Source organism: Coffea arabica, chromosome 6e, assembly GCF_036785885.1.
Source record: "Coffea arabica cultivar ET-39 chromosome 6e, Coffea Arabica ET-39 HiFi, whole genome shotgun sequence".
Taxonomy (NCBI): Eukaryota; Viridiplantae; Streptophyta; class Magnoliopsida; order Gentianales; family Rubiaceae; genus Coffea; species Coffea arabica.
The window spans coordinates 51,447,700-51,467,682 of NC_092321.1; the positions used below are offsets into that span (position 1 = coordinate 51,447,700).

The following is a 19,983-nucleotide window of genomic DNA, read 5'->3' on the forward strand; positions in this document are numbered from 1 at the left end:
CCCCGCGTGAATGGTTCAGCGGTAGCACCTCCCACCGGTGACCAATAGGTCCCAAGTTCGAGTCTCTACTCTGCTGGATTCCTCCGCGCACATATCGTGCTTGGGTCGGGCTGGGGCGCCTGGCCGGGCCGCAGGGGATTAATCGAGCCTCGTAAGGGGGATGGTTCTCCCTTGAGTATGAGTAGCTAGCTTATTCTTAATGACTTCTTTGAACGGCCTCTCATTGATGTTGTTTAATGCCTTCACATCTTCAAATAGCTCTATACAATTAGTTCGCCTTAATGCCATATTTAGCCCAACCAAGTACTACTTAATTAGTACTTGTGCTTCATAGTCACTAATGCAAGGAAACTTAATGGTCAAGATTAAACTTAAAACTCTGATACCACAAAATGTCTTTCCCCAAATCCGCTATAAAAAAGGATATAACACGTCTCATTTTCAAGATTCCTTAAACATACAAGGTATATTGCATTAACTCTAAACCTTTAGAAAAATGAAGCAAATTTTGAACCTTGAAACTAATGATATAACATCCAAAGTAAACTTAAGAGAAGCATTTAAACGACTTGTTCTAGTGGCAAACCCTCTCGGGGCCCAACTATTTCTGTGGACCAATATGCATTACATATAACACATTTATCATTAAGTCATTTGTCAATTGTGCACAATCACAACAATCAGATATTGCCTGTAAATTAGAAATAACATCTTTTTTATATATTTAGTGAGTAATTAAAATCCAATCGATTTGTAATAGTTGAACAAACCAATCATCATTCTTTAACAATAGGCAAAACTGGGATGAGAGACCAAAATGGTAATGAAGCACATTGCCCCATTTTAAATGTAAAAACAAAAAATGATTGTTTACAAGGTATGAGGACTACTTTGGTGATTTTCCCTTGTGACCGTTATGTTTCTCCAATTTTCATTAAGAGTCCTACATTGGTTATATTTGTCGAGATGATGGATTCAAGTGCATTAGTATGTAACTAATAATGCCATGGCTTTGGATTTTAATTTTGTACTTGTGAATTAAAATCATTAAGGAGGATTGATTTATATAGTAATTGGATTAGTAACTGAAGAGTGATCATATATATTTTGTTTGGGACACACCCACAAACAAAAAATATATATATATATGGATATGTATTAAAGTAAATTATCACCTTGTGGGTATGTCCTCCAAAGTTCACATACTCCGATGGTTCAGTAGATAAATAGATATCTATATAATATGTAAAGTAAAAAACATGTTGTGTGGTGTTAACGCACAATGTTCACTTTTTAGGTTTTTTTTTTTTATACCCTCAATTAGGTTAACAAATCCTAAAATTTAATATGATTATCTAACAATTTTACCTACTTTTTTCACAGTTTAAAATCGCTCGTACTTTTAAAGTTATGCATAACAAATTTTTTTTAATCCACTTCACTTATAATTTCTTCCTATTTTGTTCACTTCTTATACATTTTTAGTATTACGCTCTTCATAAATTATGTTTTTTGTTTCCTGCTCAAATCTCTTTTCATTTATTACTATGAAAATTGTTTTTACAAGCATATATTTAGTTTGGTCGTCAAAAGTTTGCAAAACTAAAAGTTCAGCGGGTAATTGTGCAAATTGCCGAATTAACTTTACATGTTGCTTCTGTCCCCTTTCGTTGGGTAAGAAGATGAAGCGGAAAGCAAAGTCAGTGAAGAGCAGAAAGCAAAGAAGAGGAAAGAAAGCCATGGACCTACTTGCATTTAACACTCAAACCCATTTTCATTTTCCAATTTCTAAGGTAAAATCTCTGATTTCTTTTTCCCTATTACCCCCATTTCTTGTTCCTGAACTTGTATATGTCCGAGCGGAGTTGGGAAAATGGTCGTGTTTAACTTCTTTAAAGCTCTTTTTAGTTTTTCTAGTTGATCACTCTTTTTATTTTTCAATGAATTTTTTGATGATTTGTGTAGATTATTCCGCCTCGGAGGCAGAGGCAATGTAGTGCGAATGACTTGGTTCTTCTATCTCAATTTTCTAAAGAAGAATGCTTCTCTTCTAACATGAGGTGGAAAGGGCAACCTGTTCATGAAAGGTATCAATTGCACTTAATTATCAGTTTTGTATTTGAAGATTTACCATAGCTATTGCTGTTTAGAGCAGACCGTTGAGTGCAATTTAGTGGGATTTTGTTCAAATATTAGTAGTACATGATTAAATTGTTTTGCATTCCAACCCTCTCATTGGACTGCTTGTTGTCCTGAAGCTGTCAAATTTAATTGAAGCTCTGGCAGTTGGGGTTGGTGGGATTCGTGTGATGGTGTGATGGCATGTTGGGATAATGGGATGTGCATAAACCTGAGGCATTTTTGTATTTCTGGAGTTCGAGTATTAGATTATTATTGATTTCCAAGCTGAATTTAGTTTCTTTCTGGATTTATATTTTCTCGTTGCATGCCTGAGCTTGCCAACCTCTTTTGGTGGTTTAAGATTCTTCTTTCCTAATCAACATCCGTAACTTCAGTAGCCTGAGAATTTAGATGATGCAGATAGTAATTGCAATGCTAGGTCTAAATATTTCTTGTTCCAGGACAAAAATTAAACAACTTCATGCTCTTAGAGTTATATCTTCAGGTGCAAAATCTAGCTCTTCTTTTTTCTTATAATTTCGGCTTGAAAATTCAAAGGTTGCATTCTTGGACATATGTTTCCGATTCTTTTCTCCCTGTAGGTTTGGAAGATTCTCAAGCTTCTTCTTCCCAGTTTGAGGAATTTTCTGTAACGCCGTGTAAAACTGACAAAGCTAATGAATTGAAGGTGAGACTGTGATTTCAAAGTATGCATGTTACACTATGGTTTAGTATAGATGTTGTTGCACCAAAAGAATGGTCTTGTATGCCAACTGTTTGCAGAGGATAAATATGGAATTCAATGGAATTACAACAAGTTTGAAGTTCAAAATTGCCAAGAAGTATAGACTTTGAAAAATCTGTTGCATGCAGAGATGTGTTTTCTTTTTGTAGGAGGAATTGATACTGTAAAAATTTGTATACCCTTTTTCCAAGACAATGACCTTAATTTTGAGGAGAGTTATCAACTTATCAAGACATTGGTTGCAGATAAGCATGGTTGTAGAAGGCAAAAGAACTCAAGCAATTTTTGATGATGTGTTTTCTTCGATGGTTGCTGATGCTCAGCCAATTCCAGGGTTTCGAAGAGTCAAAGGAGGTGGGCTATTCCTGAAGTTATCTCAGCTGTATATTTTACAGAAATGTACTTTTAAGCTGTTGAAGTCATTCAAATGCCTTTTCTATTACTTCTGAGCTCCTTGTTTTTCCTTCTGGTGTATTTCATGACTCAATGTCCTCTAGGATATTTTTTTCCCCATATTTTATTGCTGACATGGCTCTTGATTTGTGATTTTCCTCTTTATTTGGTCGTCTGTTGCTGACAACTGGGGACTATCAGGAAAGACAACGAATGTAAGTTGTGCTTCAATTAAACTTCTCAACATTAATACATGGTAGAAGCATCATACATGCATGACTGTCTATGGTACCATCGGATAAAATAACTCTGTAAATTTGGATTTACATGTCCAAACATTCAACTTCATTGTTAAAATCAATTTAGTTTTGATTCATGGCCCTAGAGGTCCAGGTACGTAGTTATTAGCCAACAATGACATAGATGCAGAAATCAAGATCTCACCATTCCCATTTCCACTGTACAGACATGTAACAGATTGATGTGAAAACAATATTCTTGTCTTCATAAATTTTGCAAATAAAGTCAGATTCCTGCATGGGCATTTAGATTTTGTTTGAGCCAGTAAATACATCTGTTTCTGATGAAAATACCTAGGCTTGTGAATCGCATACTCTTTTCTACCCATTTGGATATAGGTTTTATCTCCATTTTTCGGGACTAAGCTTACAATTCCTGAGAATAAAAGTGGTTTTAGTTCTATCACGAAAAGCACAAGGACAGCTCATTTGAGAGGAAAACTCTCTCTCTCTCTCTCTCTCTCTCTCTCTGTGTGTGTGTTCTCGAGAAAGAATGTAAATGCTAAATTTTTTGAAAGATAGATAAATAGCTCTTTCAGGCTATATCTTTATTGCGTGAGTAAAAATATGTAAATATATTCTTTTTTCAGTTATGTCATAATTTCAGGAGTAGCTTTCAGATTAATTTTTCCAATTTTCTTGCAGATACCCAAAAACATTCTTTTGGAAATTCTTGGGCCATCAAAAGTTTACAAACAAGTCATTAAAAGAATAATAAGCTCTACCATCTCTGATTATGTGCAGAAGGTAGATCTAATAGGTTTCTTTCCTTCCAATCCATTCCTGACATGTTTTGCTTGGTGCTGGAGAAGACTGCCTGTTTGATTTTTTTCTTTTTTTAAGCTCTTTTATTAGCTTGTGCTTGGTATTCTTCTCTTGTTTAGTTCCATATTGCTCTTAGTTTGCTTTGCGAGGCTGTACAATTTGCATATTGCACTAGCAATAGCTTTCAGAGTATAACAATTGATTGTTCTACATTAAAGTTTGGTTTAGATTTAGGGAAGCTTAAATGGGATTAATCTTTTTCTTACTCTTCCCATCATGCCTTGGGGTTATCAAAAACATAGATAACTTTGATTGAGACATTTGATACCAGCTATGTTGAAAAACTGACTTCCAACTATTACTGTTTTACTATAATAGGATGATTATCTGGCATTTGGAACCCCAATTACCGTGTAAGGGATATTGGACAAGAATGAGCAATTAGCATCAATTAATGCATCCGAAGAATATAAGACTTGCTTTTCATAACTATAAAGTGCTGCTTCATGTAGTCTCTTTCAGTTTTATTGTTGTATTACACCTATTGATCTGGAAAGGTTTCATGACTCTCAAGAGCTAAGCTATTGAGTTGATGCTTACAGTTTTATTGCATTTTAACATTCTGAAATCAGAGGGTAACTTGTCAGTCTTTGAGGTATCAAGTGTTTACCATCCTTTCCACAAATCTCTATTTTAACCAAATTCAGTTTTCTACTTGCCTCTTATGCTAAGGGAGTCACTACCTCTTGTTAATCCCTTTTTCATTAGGATTATTCTTGAATCTATAGGATGCCACGATGTTAGCTACTTATATCCTTTCTAGAAGCATATCCAAGTGGTCTCTTGTACGCTTGAAGACCGAGAATTTGTTCTAGCAAGTTGGCTTACATCCAAAAAGCTGTTGCATGACAGAGATATTTTGTATGTGTTTTTCCATGACATAATTCAGATTTACCCTAAACATGTATCAGGTGGATCCTTTTGCCCTTTTCTTACTATCAATATTTACAATCTTACAATCATCATAACCTTTTCTTTGAAAATGGATATAGCATTATTTATGGCGAGGCATCATAACCTTTTCATCTTTTCTGTTCATCCTCTTCATCTGTTCATCTTTAAGTGACTAGAATATGAGCTAAAATTGTGTTATTCGTCAATGCGTACATATACTGCAGGAAGGTTTGTCAGTTGGTAAAGATTTGCGAGTGCAACAAAGTTTTGAAGATCTTGAAGCAACATTTGAACCTGGTGATCAGTTCAAATTTGAGGCCATCCTTCAGTGTCAAGATTGAAGTTTTACAAATAAAGCTTTTTGGTATTTTATTGTTGTTTAGAACTTAGCTTAGCTTGGTTATGGCATAGTGTTTTGTAAAGCATGATGTTAAAATTCGTTGCTTCCCAGTTCTATTTGGAAGTATGATTGTGGGAGATATAGTTCATATTTGATTCAACTTCTAATTGTGCCTTATCCCATGGGGTTTGCCCAACTAAAATTTGTCATTCCAAAGCTTCAAGAGAATGCTAGATTAGAACCCAAGTTCATTGGGGTGAGAAATATTTCTAATATCTGTACTCCAGCCATAATTTTGCTTCAGCCATTTGTACACCACAATGCCAAGGTGAGAAAATTTTCCATTAATTGTTATGGCCGTTTCATAAAGCGGGCGAGAACTTAAAAGAGTCCTATAATGAGAAAAGTAGTAGAAGAAAAAGATTAGTGTAAATGTGCCACAACCATGACATCCAACCCGCATAAAATTCCCTGTTTTCCTCTTCCAATCACTCACCTGACAAACTTTATGACTGAAAAATTGTTAGTCAATTAATACCTGAGATTTTTTTTTTCTTCTTGAGCAGAATTATTGAATGAAGCATTCGAAAGCATTAACAAAAAAACAAAATCAAACAGAGGTTATCAGTAGTGTCGAAATTTAGACAACTTTATGGCAATTCTTTAGCAACGCAACAGCATAAATGACATTGAGTATAACATCCTAAAAACAAAGGAGTAGACCATTCTTTCTTTAGAATAGGATCAAATTGGGACAAATTGTAACAATTCGTTTCAATTAGAATATGATCAATCTCAACGTAAGAAATTTGGTGACTCTTCTTGGACCAATGGCAATTGGGATAGCTGCTCTTTCGACATCACAAAATGATTCAAGCTCGAACATTTTGCTCAGGAGTCCGACAAGCACAAGCTTGAACTTGACCTTGACCTTGAGCGGATACATTCAAGTCGAGCTTGACCTTGAGCTTGAAGATGCTAATATTCAAGTTTTAACTTGGTTGGATTACACCAGTATACACAATTTCCTTTGAGAATTTCAAGCAAAAGCTCAAAAAGTGTGTGTTTACTGTCCTTCATTCCTGCCAAAGTGGAACAATTGATGAAAATAGTGCGGATAAAGCCCTGGTGACAAAAAAAGGCACCTTTACCATTACAAAGTTAGCATTTCCCCTCCTGTGCTCAAAATTAGAATGCCTTTCAAGTAGGGTGAATCCTCCTAGTCTTCTCAGTACTAGACATGGAGGACCAACCTTCCTTACTTCAGTGGGATGTGATTGATAATTATATACCATGTGATGTACCTTGACCATATAATACTGTTCTGTCCCCAGTGTTTTAAGGTGGCTAAAATTTCTTTAAAATTTCGTTTATGTGTATTTAGTGAGCAACTAGACATTCAAAAATCAAGCATGTACTAATAAACCCATTCCATTTTATATTATTGTTTCAAAATAAAATCAAATCTCACAGAAAAATATTGATCAATGAACTCATATGATGGTAAGACTCTAATCTTGACGGACCATCAAGCTTAAACTGGACATAGATGTAAGGGCGGCCTTAAAGAATACAAGAAAATGCGATGCAATGTTTCTTGTGAGAAGGCGTGGAGCAGCCTACTTCTCGTCATGTAACCGAAAAAAGAAGAACACATAGACAACACAATGGATAGAGAAGAAAGTGGTTACTTCAATGAAAGAATTCGACCACATCGGAGTTTCTCTCCAAGGCTATTGGCTAGATGTTTCGGTTGTCAATATATCAAGCTCTAGTGTAGCACTAAATCCAAATTCTTTTCCAGGAACAAACGATGATCTGAGTTCTTCAGCTGTTTGTATAGTGTTAATCTTGTTGCCCTTCACTGTTAGATTTTCCTGCAGGATTAACAGGAGTAAGAAGTTCATAGGAAAATTTTCATCTGTAACTGAATGAATTTCCAGAATTTACTTGCCTTCTTTGTGTAGTCAGCCAAGGTTGAGCTAACAATTTCCTGTATGACAAAGTTGGTAACACGTTCTTCACCGAGCATTTGAAGTAGAAAATCTTTTGGGACCTGCAAGTATTCCCCATAAAACAAAGAAGAAAAGTAGACAAGTAAAATGTGATGGAGATTATAATCTATTTTAAGTTTGTCTAAGCTACACGGTTAGTTCAACATAGAAGAGCAAAGAGACAAAGGATGGTCAGGTATGAGGACCTACAAAAACCATTAGGTGCTAATAATGAGGCTCGATTAAATTATATAAATAATTTTCCAACAAATGGCATAGTGTTTGAGAAAAAAAGTTCACATACGTATGGGAAAAGAAAAAAGACTCCTTGTATTCCACTTTTACCATAAAATTGGGCACACACATTTGCATCATTTTGGATTTCGACATTATTAAGTTTGTAACTGGAAGCAACAATAGAGCACCAAGGAATTACAAAGACTCACTATACACCAAACATTTTAACAAGATTTATATGAACTAAAACTAATAGACATCCAAAATGCCTCGCGTACCCTGATCCTGAGTAATGTTTGCTAGATCATGAGATTCTCATACAACCATATGAAAAGCATTTAGTTACAACATATATTAATCTGCATAGGAAGTACTTTCGAGTTTAGACTCATAAATTCCTCTCTTCACTATGTCCTCAAATATAGTAAAGATAGTATTTTCGTTTTTTTTATTTTCTCTGAACAACTGAAAAGCTCTCTGTTATTTGAAAAAGCTTTTATTTTTTATAATGGTATATCCCTGAATAACCCTTCTATTTCACTGTTAACTGAGGTTACTAACAAATTGATTCAATAAGAACTTTACACCCATGAATAGAATCAGCAAACACAAATTGTTGATGGCTTGCTGCCTAACTCAGGTCATAGCATATCTCCAACTCCAAGAAACTGGCATTGGCTTTAGTAACAGGTCTCTCAAATTACAATTTAGCACCCCAAGGTCCAGGAAACAGGAGTTAGCCAACCATTATAGATTGTTTCTGAAAATTATATGGAGATCTAGTGATATAAAACATTCTTAATCATATCCTAAAGTTTCACATTATGAAGCCTAAAGCTTCCCATATCACAATTTAGCGACTGAGAGCAGGAGCGAAGCATCTATTAACGTGTATTTCTCACATGAAATGGAAACCTAGTGAATGAATTATATCCTGTGTAGCTCGAATTATAATTCATGATTCATGACTTTTCAAGATGCATGAATCCTGATTGCAGGCTATGATATAATAAGTAAGAACCAGAACACAGGAAAAGGACATGTACAATTGTGTGAATGAAATAGAAACCTAGCAGCAAAAAGGGTAGTTTCTTTGTAGCTTATGACATCAAGACACTGTTTATGCCATTCAATCACATCGTAGCTCTTCAAATAGTATAAATACTTGCAAATGAATTCTGGGTTTTGAAAGGAAAATACATTCTGACAATCTCCACATTCTGCTGGAGCAACAGATTTAAAAGGAGGAGGTCCCACGGGATGTAAATTCATCATCGAAAAGCAGGACAGAAGACAAAACATTGCAGGTGAGAAACTTCTTCATAGAGTATAATGAAGTCATAGGGATATTTACCTTTGATGTTTTCCCTGAAAGGGCCACCATGCACATGCAAAATAGAAAGTTAGAACAATGTAAATAAAAGAGCCATAGGTTGAACAAGCAGAACTAATAGTTTTATTTTTGAGCATAAGAAGCTTAATAATTTAATGATTTTGGTGATATAGTAGAGAGTTTATAATATGAATCTAGTATCACAGTTCCATGGTTACATCCTTTTGCCAGAGCAGAGGTCTTCCTTTAGATTTAAATTGCTTTTCCATATTATCCATGATTTTACTAGTGCAGTTTCTAGATAATGTTCCAGCATTGCCTCAGTATGAACATGAAATCGACAATAGAAGCCAGAAGGACAACAATGTCAAAGTTGGACACATACGGATATCGGTCTGCAGCCCAAGGCAGCAGTGCCTCTTCTCTATTGCTTGTAAAATTTGGAAACAGAATCCGAAGCCAAAAAGACCCCTCCACTTTCCAGCCTTTTTTTACCCGAAAAAGCTAGAAGGAGTCAACACTTTCTGAATCCAAATCTAAAACTAGCTGCACAAAAGTAGGGCTGGCATATGGTCGGGTCAATCAGGTTTGAATGGGTTTGCAAATAAATGGGCATAGGCATAAAACTGTCCAAACCCTTCTTTTTAATGAGATAAAATAGGTAGAACTGGAATTTATGGCGGTCCATGGGTGTAAACTTGAATACATCATGTTCTTTTCCTCATTTTATTGTTCTTTAATTTTTTTTCAATATCTCTTCTTATTCTTTTATTTATTTATTTTTTTTTCTAGTCCTTAAGAAAGATAGCATGTGTAGAATCACTGCCAACGACTGGCCAGATTCCACAACAATTAATCAATTGCAGTGGTCTGCTAGCAGCAAGTGGTGGTGCAGTAGTTTAGAAACAAATATAAGAAGAAAAAGGAATGCGAATAATTATTTAATACAAAAATAAAATGAGGAAAAAAGTTATGGTCCTGATGGGTTCCTTGGGAAGCTCATACCAGCTCAATGTTTGAGTGAAACAAAGAATTAGCCAAATCCTTGAGAAACCGTGCCCAAACTACCCATGTCTAATGAAGGCAGGCTTGGGTGGGCAGCACATGGGCATGGGTTCATTTTGCTAGCCCTATTTAAGAACTGAGAACAGGCCCATAATGGATTTGAGATACCTCCACCTTCAATTGAGATACGCCACTACAACTAGAAGATAAAAGCACCGAGGTCAAATGGTGTAACAGAAACTTGGCCATCACCAGTCATGCGGCCTCAATAGACCCATGAAAACCATGCTTGCAAATTTACTGCCTAGGTGCTAAGGCCGGAAACCGATTATGACGCAAGCTGAAATCTCGATGTGTACCATGGCCTTTTAGATAACGCAAATTTAAAATGAGAAAAGCAAGAGCTATGAAATTGTGTATTTTTAAAGAGGGGATTGCACTTATTCTTTGCTACCACGTCACCCTATTGCTCTAAACAGCAGAACAAAAAAGAAAAAGGAGAAACAACAAACTGATTCATGTGGATATAACCAGTTCTGTGGTCACTGTAATGACTGTGGATTAAATTTTAGATCCTTCCTAGAATGTGCAAGCTTTTAATTCATGTGGTATTGGACTAAAATCGGACAGAAAATATAGAATATCAGAACACTCATGGTTCAATTTCTCGATCAACTATAATGAATAACTTTCTTTCAAATGCAATGACGTGATTACCTCCCTTTTGTCTGCGAAATCCAGGAACAGGTGGAGCTGCACGGGCCAAATTAGTTAAAACCTTCTCAAACACTAATCTGGTTTCCTCTCCTCCCAAATCGACTCTTACCTGGAAGAAAGACATTGAGGGACTAATTCAGCTTAAATACTAGGTTATGGTAAAATTGAAGCCGCGTGACTAGTCCAGTCCTAACCTAACTAAGAAGACACAGTGGTAAATAAAATTGCTATTGCCAGACAAAAACATGCAAACGTTGCTGAAGTCTCAAACACTGAATTAGAAAATTGAATGGCACCCTAACGAAGAGTAGCATCCTAAATAAGCATGCAGCAGTCGCTTCAAACCCCCCCCCCCCCCCCCCTTTTGCTTCAACCATACCAAGCCACTCTTAGATCTCCTGTGCTTGCTCTATGCTGCCTCTCTCAAGTCATGCTACTCAAATTCTTAAACATGTATGGTGGTAGTTATTATCTTGGCAGCTCAGCAGTTAGCACTATTTAGGACCTCATATGAGCATGGCTCAGTTATACAATATCTAGTGAATTGAACTGATCGCAGAATAACAATTACCATCCCAAAATTTGAACTTGAAATCTTTACTCTATCAGCATGGAAGAGATAAAAGCACAATACTCAAAGGAAAAAGAATATTTTGAAAGTGGGACAGATGACTGAGCGCTTAAACATGCAACTATCAAGGTAGAATTGTGATTATCAATCCATGGATAAAGAGAACAAATAACACGTGAATTACCAAAGTCTATACCACATAGGCAATGTACAAGAGCTGATATTCTTGCAAGCTTACTTGTAGCTTAGCATCATCTCGAGACTCAACAACAATCTTCGCATTTTTAACATGTACTGCATTTTCCTCTGGATCTGCTATCGATGCCTCCAAACCTGATATAGTAACTACAACATATCAAGGAGAGATCAAAGACTAAGTCTGCAAAAGCAAGTCATAACTTTCAGATAAGTCTTTTCAGTAAAGCAATTAGCACCTGAACGAACAGCAGATACTGATTTGGCTAAATGTCGCAGATATTGCTTAGAGAAGCTATGGGTACTTGATTCCCTAGAACCATCAAAATACCTGTTTAATAATACTACTGCTCAGGCCCTCCAAGAAGCAAGAAATCCTACGACACCAAACAAGTGCAATGTGCCAATTGAAATGACTCAAGAGTTTAAGCTTCATTCTATGACTTAAAGCAGAATTAAAACATCAATAACATGTATATTATGCATTAACATGAGAGCTAGGTGAATATATTTCTTTAGCTCATGAGCATAAACAGAGAAGTACCCTTCTTCAATCAACATCATCCCTAGGAAAAACACAAAAGGAAAAAAAAGAGTCGATCAGCAGTTAACTAGTTACAAAAAGTGTGAATTCTCTAGTTTTTTAGTGCTCGGGGTATTTTCAACTTAGCAGGATCTTTCCGAAGCTTTTAAGTGTCAACCAGCAAACTCCAACTCATCAGTACACGTTGACTTTGGTGCGAAAGCACAAGCAAGCAAGAGTTTCCAGGACTATGTTTATCAACTCAAGACTATGTTTATCAGGCATTTCAGCAGCTTTAGTTCTATCTTCTATGTAGTTTCCCAACAGCCTTCAGGCTTAACCAACACATATCAACCCACAGGTCTCTTCCTAGCAATGAATACAACGTGCTAGCTACAGATAATAGAGTATAATTTAGTTAGACAACCAGAAATATTCTTCCACAAGCCATATATTTCAGATTCAATGTTTATCAAGCATTTCGGCAGCTCTAGTTCTATGTAGTTTCACAACAGCCTTCAGGTTTAACCAAGATGTATCAACCCGCAGGTTTCTTACTAGCAATGAATACGATGTGCTAGCTAAAGATATTATAGTATAATTTGGTTAGGTATCCTGAGATATTCTTCCACAAGCCATCCATTCATAAAGAAGAGAAAAAGAAAAAAAATTTATTGCTTCTAAAGGGTCTTAACTTCTTAAACTGGTCAATACTCAGTATTCAGGCTTCAAAAAACAAAAGAACAGTTCGATGGTGGCAAAAGTACCTCAACCTCCTCGAGTGATAGGCAAGAAGCATACTATTTTGTCCTGCTATTACATTAATAAATGCCAAGAGAATAAATGCAGGAATGCAAGAGCCTGTTAATTTCTGCAACAGACAAGAGTATTTTCTGTCCAATTAGATAGGTAATTCTTAGTTGAACTCTGACACAGTAACTAAAATTTGAACAATTTAAAATAAATCTAAAATTCAGAGGATACAGCTAATATTATCATTGCTCCTTGTTCAAGAAATGAATGAAAATGGAAATGTCTGCCATACTTTTGCTTTCAAAATTTGCCATGAAAACTAGGTGCATGATTACATCCTCCTGTCGCTACATACATGATACTTAATTTATTGAAAGAATAAGCAGCCAAAAAAACCTATAATGTCTTGGTCCTTGCCAAGTTGGCAGGCAGGTAATGTCAAACCTAATCCACTAGCATGGGATACACAATTGAATCTCGGTTGCTAGCATAAATGCCCCCTAAAATCAGAATATGCGTCCATTTGTCAAACTTGGCTAATAAAAAAATATGCCATCACAAAAATAGTTCATCATCTCTTCAGAAGTAGTTCACCAAATTGATTCAGTAGCTCCTTATAATCCTAGCTATGTAATCCCAGCACCTCACTCTTGGGACCTGTTTTACAGTAATAATGTTCTATATTTATGCAACAAATCCATTGTAAATTATAGCCAACCAAAGTCCTTTTTTGTTCAATATTTCAAGATAGCCATGGAATAGGAACTTGGTTAAACTCCAGACGAGATGTGTCAGATTAGTAATTGGACAAGATATCCATTTAACTGTTCAGGTCATGAAAAACTAAAAGATCATCCTTCATTTAAGGGGGGTTCATTTTGTGATCCCAAAAGGAAATGACTCTACATCAAAGGAGACAGGGAGTACACCTTTTTGACCCCAAAAGCCCAAGCAACAACAAAGTATTGTCAATAAAACAAGCACTACTAAGTATTGTTAATTAAGCCAAATATGCATCCAATAACAGGAAAATTGTTAGAGCCTAAATTTATACAAACCTTCTGGTCAAGGTATATTTACCTGTGGCATCTATTAATGGTTGTTGTGTTGCCAAACTTGGTTAATGATGCATGATGGTATATCTGTACACAATGATGGAGACTCTGAAATTCTACAAACTGATGATAGAAAAACATTACAACTATGATACAGCAAGAAAAACTGCTGAAACTAGTAAGCACTGATTTATTTGTGTATGTACACTCCATGAATAACCAAGCTGCCTTAACATAAAACTAAAGAAGTATTATTAACATTTTGCAGAAAGCTTCAAGTATTCTAGCACATATGATGCCCTTAAAAATTGTGAAGAGTTATCAGGTCTTTGTAAAAATGATAAATAATAAAATTGCGGAGCTCTCAGCTGCAGCATTTTAATGGTGTTTAGAGTTCAAGATTTCTTTTATTCAATCTGCAAGTTGACCTTGTAACCTCTAACAATCTTTCGATATAAATATAATCCTGATAATTTCTAAGGCTTCTTTGGTACTTTTGCACAGACATTTGGTTATTTTTCAACTAAGAACACAAAATCTCAGAAAGCATAGCATCAAAAACTTTTAACAAGATATTTTTTTACACCTTTCACATCTAGGGACAGCTTATTTTGAACTACTTAATATAATTTTGCCTTTTTCTCCAAGCTGTAAGCAGTTTCAACATGTTCTCAACAGCCTTTAGCTTCTGTTTACCCAGAAAAGGCAAATCCAAAGTGGCAACAGCGAGATGCTTTTTGAAACAGCTTCTCAGATTTTCAAAACTTCTAAACAAAAACATGCTTCCATTTTTTTTCATTAGATATTCAACAACGAGCATTAAAAAGAGAAAAAAAAACCAAAAAAAAATCTTGACCGCAATCCTGAATAACTAACTAAAAAAGAGAACATCTCTGAAAAAGCTTTGAATTCAAGAGCATATCCTACGAAATACTTCTACCACTATTGCTAACATTTTGTTTATCTTTACTTTCTAGACTTTCTTAATCTCGTAAGGTCTTTCATTTTGCATAAAACAGAGTAGACTTGATTTCATTCCTCAAATACCTATAACAAAATAAAGCAAGGAATCATGGAATCTATTTAGTGAAAATTTTATCATTTATAAGTAAAATGAGCCCTAAATTACCACAATTAGTAAGATACTACATTCATCAGCAAATGTCGTACCTAAAGTATTTCTTTGCAATCATGAAACATCTAAAGCAAAGCACTAATTAAATATCCAAACAAGGTTCTAATTTTTCCACCTTGAATTGACTCAAAATTACTTTTATTAGCATCTGCAAAGGTTTTTATTGTTCATTTCTTAAGTCATTTAATTACAAGTAGCCTTTTTTCACAACATTTTGCTCCACAATTATAACATACAATTACCAAAATTAGCGAGATAACACATTCATTAAGAAATTTTGTACCCACAAACATTTAGGCAAGCAAATTAATTACAACATCCAAACAAGGTACTAATTTTTCCATCTTGAATTGGCTCAAAATTATTCTCATTAGTAGCTCAATTTGCGACCTTAATCAATTAGAATTAGTCTTTTTCTTAATTTTTTTTTAGTCAATGACGACAATAATCTTCTGTATTTCAATTAACAGCACTCAAAATTCAAAGAACAAAAACAGGAAAAAAAAAGAAAAAAAAAAGCTTTAGCTTTTTCAAGTAGAATTATGTTCATGAATAATCGCTATGCATTTACAAATTTGCAGAACTACTGATAAAGAAAACTGTGTTGCTTACGTCAGAGCGCTTGAGAAGCTTCAGCGAAGGTGACGTCAACGTGAATATGGCCATTGTCGCTCTGGCCATGCTTGTCTTATCAGTCGCAGCAATCTCCCAGAAATTCTGCGTTGTCTTGAATTTCTGTGTATTTTTTGGGGGAAAACGAAAAGAAAAGGAACAAATCTGTTATCTGTCCTTCAACTTTTTGAGTAAAACACATTTAGCCCCCGAATTTTTATGTTTAATGTTTTTAGCGAATTTATGACACGTTTAATAAAACTAAAGTTTGAAAACTAAAATCTAAAATCTGAATCAATTAATTTATTAAATTTTTAAGTACTAAATTTGATATATTTAAGTATATATCACTTTTAGATGATAAGTGAATACTTATCATTTATTTTTGGAATAAATTTTATCTAAAAAATCCAATGCTACTTCATTAATTAATTTAAATGTTCTACTTTTGGCTATCAATCACATATGAACATATTAAGACCTGAGCTCCTTAAATTTAAGTGCTGAATTAAGGGTGCGTTTGATAAAACTAAAGTTTGAAAACTGAAATCTGAAATTTAAAATCTGAAATATAAATTCATTGAGTTATTGAGGTGTTGTTTGGTAAAAAGAGATCGGAATTAAGGATTGAAATGATTTCAATTCTTATTGTTTGGGTTACATGTATCCGATTCAGAATCTTAGAGTGAATCATTAAAATTTGGAAGTTCTCAATCGGTCAATCCCCAACAAATTAGAGGGATTTTGGTAGATTTCCAAATTTGACTCAATTTGACTATAAAACTTCAAAAAAGAAAAGAAAGAAAACATATTGTTTTCATCACTCTATCACGTCGGCCCAACCTTCATAGCAGCATCTTACCATTATATTTCCTCTTTCATGTTTTCTCTCTCATTCCATCTTCCACACCAAGCTTCAATCGTCATCATTTTCTTTCTTTTTTCTCTATGCACTCTCTCCTCCAATCTTCCATAGCAGCAGTCCCACCTCATCTGGTTGTCTCTACTTTCTTGTCAATCTCTCTCACTTTCCTTTTTCTTCTCTTTTCGCTCTCTTCCTCTTGCCTCCAATACTCCATGGCAGCTGCTCCTCTCTATTTGGTTCTTTCCCTCTCTCTTCTTTTTTTCCTTTTTGTGCAAGCCTTTCTCTCATCTATTGTCAGTCGCTTTCCCATACTCCACAAATTGCAAGGTTGATTGGTGATGGTTAAGTGTTGATTTAAGAGAATATTGTGAGGACTCGTAAAAACTATTATTTTATGCCTAATTTATGGCTTAATAAACTATTTAATTGGATTTTTGCCACGAGGAATATTTTCTAGCCTTATTAGACCTAAATACATGGAAATATAACTTCGTTATATTTTTAAAGTGACTCGTTTTGAAAATTAATTTCCTGGAGTACGTTTAATAAAAATAGTGAATAGTACTTGGAGATTTTATCCGCGTAGTAGCACAATAAGCTTGGAATATTGGAGACTTGTACTATGGTCCTAAAATAGGTAATCTTATGAATAAATACACAAGTGATAGTTAGTAGTACAATCGTTATAAGAATTTCTCGGAAGTTTCGCGTTATAGCGTTAAAATTGACGGTACGCGTTTTCACACGCGCGACTTTATTTGAGGGACTTTAGACCCTTATTTCGGGACAATTAAGAGTGAATAATATTTACATGAATATATATGCATTGGAGGTTTAGTGCATTAGTGAACCAAACGCGCGAGAAAATCGAGCCGTAATCGCACCAAACGGCCCCTAATGAGAGTTGACTTTTGGGTGAATTTCCACCACTTATTTCACCTTCTCTTGGAAGCTAAAGGAAATCAGATTTCTCTCCATCTTCTCACTCCTCATAGCCGACCAAACACCCTCCTCTCTCTAACTCCATTACTTCAAAATTTCTGCTCACTAATCTCACTCAAAACCACCCCAAATCATCTCCAAATTCAACCAAACTTGCACCACACCTAGCTTGACACTTGAGGAGCATTTTGAGCTGCAAACAAGGGCTGGAAATCACGGTTTTTCTGGGGTAATAGAGGGCCGAAAATTCTGCTGAACATCAACCCAAAGTAAGTGATGATCCACCCTTGGAAACTTGAAGTTTGGAAGCTATCTTACCTTGTTAAGTTCATGCATGCATTTGGTTAGCTTGATATGGTTGTGTAATGTTCTAGTGGGCTCTTTGTATTCCCACACTTGGGTTGTTGTTGCTGATTTGAGGATCAATGTTGGATTTAATGGTAGTTTAATGGTTATAATGATGGATTTATGGAGTGTTATTGTTGGAAATTCAAGTAGAGGTCATGACCAGAAATTTGCTGAATCTGCCCCTGTTTTGTTCGGCCATGATAAGGCCCATTTTTGGTGATTTATTGGCATGATCCTGATGTGTATATGTTATATTATATGTGTAGAAAGTTTCGTTGGAAAACATTAACGTTTGGATGGGCAAATGAATTTATTCGTGAACTAGGCATGCTGGAAAATTATTTTCGGGTAAACCTGTCCAGTGGTCGTAATTTGGCCATAACTCTGTCCTCGGGTGTCGAAATCAAGTGCCGTCGGTGGCGTTTGAAACTAGACATTCCTAGCTTTAATTTGAGATAAAATTCACTTTCTGATTCTTTGTGAGTGATCCGAACCAAATGTTTTAAGATAGCTGTCCTGTCTCTCGGATTTGCTGGAATGGCTTGTAGAGGCAGCAACTTGAGGCTCAATTTTGAGCTGGTTGCTTGCCGAATTTCAGAACATTTCCTTCTGTGAACTTTTAGTCCCGTGAATGTATTTTCTAACGCCATAAACCATGCCTCATTCCGAGTTAAATTGATTGAGTTGTGACTAAAACAAGAGGACTGCCCTGTTTTGGAAAAACGTAGTATTTGGACTGATTTGGGGCAAAACTTGGGAATGATTTTATTAATTGAAGTTCTTGATGCTCATCACTTACCAAAGGTATCATGGATGTATCTTAGACCTTTATTTCACAAATGAACCATGGTTGGATAGCTTTCTTGATTAAACGATTTGAATTGGGAAATGAAGTCAAAAGACAGGTTGCTTTAGAAATTTTCCTGAACATTGGATGATTAATTAACTATCTTTCCGAAGGTATTTTTCCCTTAAATTTGATAGAGAGATGCCTTTCATATAGGAGTAACATATTGCAAAATTTTATACCAATCCAAGTTCGTTTTGACTCTTAGCTAAGGTTCCAATTTTGAAAACTCAAATCTGGAAATTGTTCACCAGACTTGAATTTTCCTAACTTTGAGCTACCGTATCTCGGTGCTCGAAACTCCAATTTTCAATCCGTTTATTCTGCCCTAAACCTTACTTACACCTCTAATTGAGTTATAAATTCCAAGGGCTAGTTTGCAACGAGTGAATTTTTCCGAATTTCCAAAGTTAGCGAAAAACCAACCCCTGCTTAATTCTGAATGTTCTGGAACAGCAATTTCATGCCCATTTTTGAATACCTTCCACTTAGATTCATGGAAAAGTGTCTTCTAAGAACTTGTAGTACTTTATAATAGGTTTCCAACGGTACCAAGTTTTATAATTTTGGACCTACTGAGTGCAAGATCTGATTTTTTCTAAATTTGACGCGCAAAGCTGGAAATTGCTGATTTCTTAGAAAATGAAAAATTGAAAACTTGTTACTCCTTCTTGATGATAATTGATCGCTTTAAACTTGATTTCATGAAGGAAATCAGTTTTTCTTGTGTTAATAAAACCTCACTTTTGAACCTTTATTTTGAGTGGCTAAGGTTCTTGGTTTGAGGTATTGACTAGTCCAAATGAGCGTAACTCCTTTCTTGATTAATACGTGATTGTGAGTGAAAAATACTTGTTAATTGCTTCAGGTGCTCAAGCGAGTCTTGAAAAGAATCCCGGAGGGGACAACTAAAGATTTTCTCGCTCAATTACTTTTGAATTGGTGAGTGTCAAGTGCATGACTTGTCGTGTTTACTTGATTTACCTGCTTATATACGTGAATATCACTTGATGAGACGAGTGTGTACTTTATCGCACTCGCTCTCCTTTACTTGCACTTTACTTGTATTAACTTGGTTTTCAAAGTCGATTGAGTGAATCTCGTCGATTAAAATATACCCGTTTTCGTGTGCGTGTCGTGTTGCCATGCATGTCGTGTATGTCGTGCGTGTCTTGTTGTCGGGTGGAGTGAACCTCCTCGACTTATGGGGACGCCCAATTCTCTTAACCAATCT

The 19,983-nt window shown here is 35.5% G+C and overlaps 2 protein-coding genes across 16 annotated transcripts; one reads left to right on the plus strand and one right to left on the minus strand.

Annotated features, from left to right (window-relative positions):
• The first annotated feature begins 1,632 nt into the window (after positions 1–1,632).
• On the plus strand, positions 1,633–5,794 carry LOC113691903 (uncharacterized). 3 transcript variants are annotated; one of them, XR_003448814.2, is made up of 9 exons: positions 1,633–1,793; positions 1,966–2,087; positions 2,583–2,626; positions 2,724–2,809; positions 3,112–3,220; positions 3,461–3,474; positions 4,204–4,305; positions 5,112–5,294; positions 5,502–5,794. XR_003448814.2 is itself a non-coding variant. In XM_027210230.2 (8 exons), exons 1-8 carry the CDS (start codon positions 1,683–1,685, stop codon positions 5,616–5,618), a joined length of 705 nt encoding a protein of 234 aa, XP_027066031.1. In that variant the 5' UTR covers positions 1,634–1,682; the 3' UTR covers positions 5,619–5,794. The 3 variants fall into 3 exon arrangements, 2 of the variants coding, with proteins under 2 accessions (XP_027066031.1, XP_027066032.1); XM_027210230.2 differs by lacking the exon at positions 5,112–5,294 and having other exon boundaries at positions 1,634–1,793; XM_027210231.2 differs by lacking the exons at positions 4,204–4,305; positions 5,112–5,294 and having other exon boundaries at positions 1,634–1,793.
• Positions 5,795–6,245: 451 nt separating this feature from the next.
• Positions 6,246–15,936, minus strand: LOC113693743 (uncharacterized). Of its 13 annotated transcripts, none has more exons than XM_027212387.2 (9): positions 15,748–15,934; positions 14,026–14,123; positions 11,909–12,000; positions 11,713–11,819; positions 10,904–11,012; positions 9,203–9,216; positions 7,572–7,673; positions 7,309–7,494; positions 6,246–6,699 (listed from the first exon to the last, which is right to left on the minus strand). In XM_027212387.2, the coding sequence occupies exons 1-8, from the start codon at positions 15,814–15,816 to the stop codon at positions 7,351–7,353; spliced, it is 735 nt and encodes a 244-aa protein (XP_027068188.2). In that variant the 5' UTR covers positions 15,817–15,934; the 3' UTR covers positions 6,246–6,699; positions 7,309–7,350. The 13 variants fall into 13 exon arrangements, with proteins under 13 accessions (XP_027068188.2, XP_027068195.2, XP_027068200.2 ...); XM_027212394.2 differs by lacking the exon at positions 6,246–6,699 and adding an exon at positions 12,960–13,063 and having other exon boundaries at positions 7,033–7,494; positions 14,026–14,087; positions 15,748–15,936; XM_027212399.2 differs by lacking the exon at positions 6,246–6,699 and adding an exon at positions 12,960–13,063 and having other exon boundaries at positions 7,033–7,494; positions 11,909–11,982; positions 15,748–15,936.
• Positions 15,937–19,983: the final 4,047 nt, after the last annotated feature.

Bases quoted from the DNA above. Each gene is read 5' to 3' on its own strand.
- LOC113691903 (XM_027210230.2), top strand. From the start codon at position 1,683: ATGAAGCGGAAAGCAAAGTCAGTGAAGAGCAGAAAGCAAAGAAGAGGA. The intron at 1,794-1,965 runs GTAAAATCTCTG...TGATTTGTGTAG, and splicing joins TTCATTTTCCAATTTCTAAG to ATTATTCCGCCTCGGAGGCA. The intron at 2,088-2,582 runs GTATCAATTGCA...TTCTTGTTCCAG, and splicing joins GGGCAACCTGTTCATGAAAG to GACAAAAATTAAACAACTTC.
- LOC113693743 (XM_027212387.2), bottom strand. From the start codon at position 15,816: ATGGCCAGAGCGACAATGGCCATATTCACGTTGACGTCACCTTCGCTG. The intron at 12,001-14,025 runs GTAAATATACCT...ATTATTAAACAG, and splicing joins ACCATTAATAGATGCCACAG to GTATTTTGATGGTTCTAGGG. The intron at 11,013-11,712 runs GTAAGCTTGCAA...TCTTTCTTCCAG, and splicing joins GAGATGATGCTAAGCTACAA to GTAAGAGTCGATTTGGGAGG.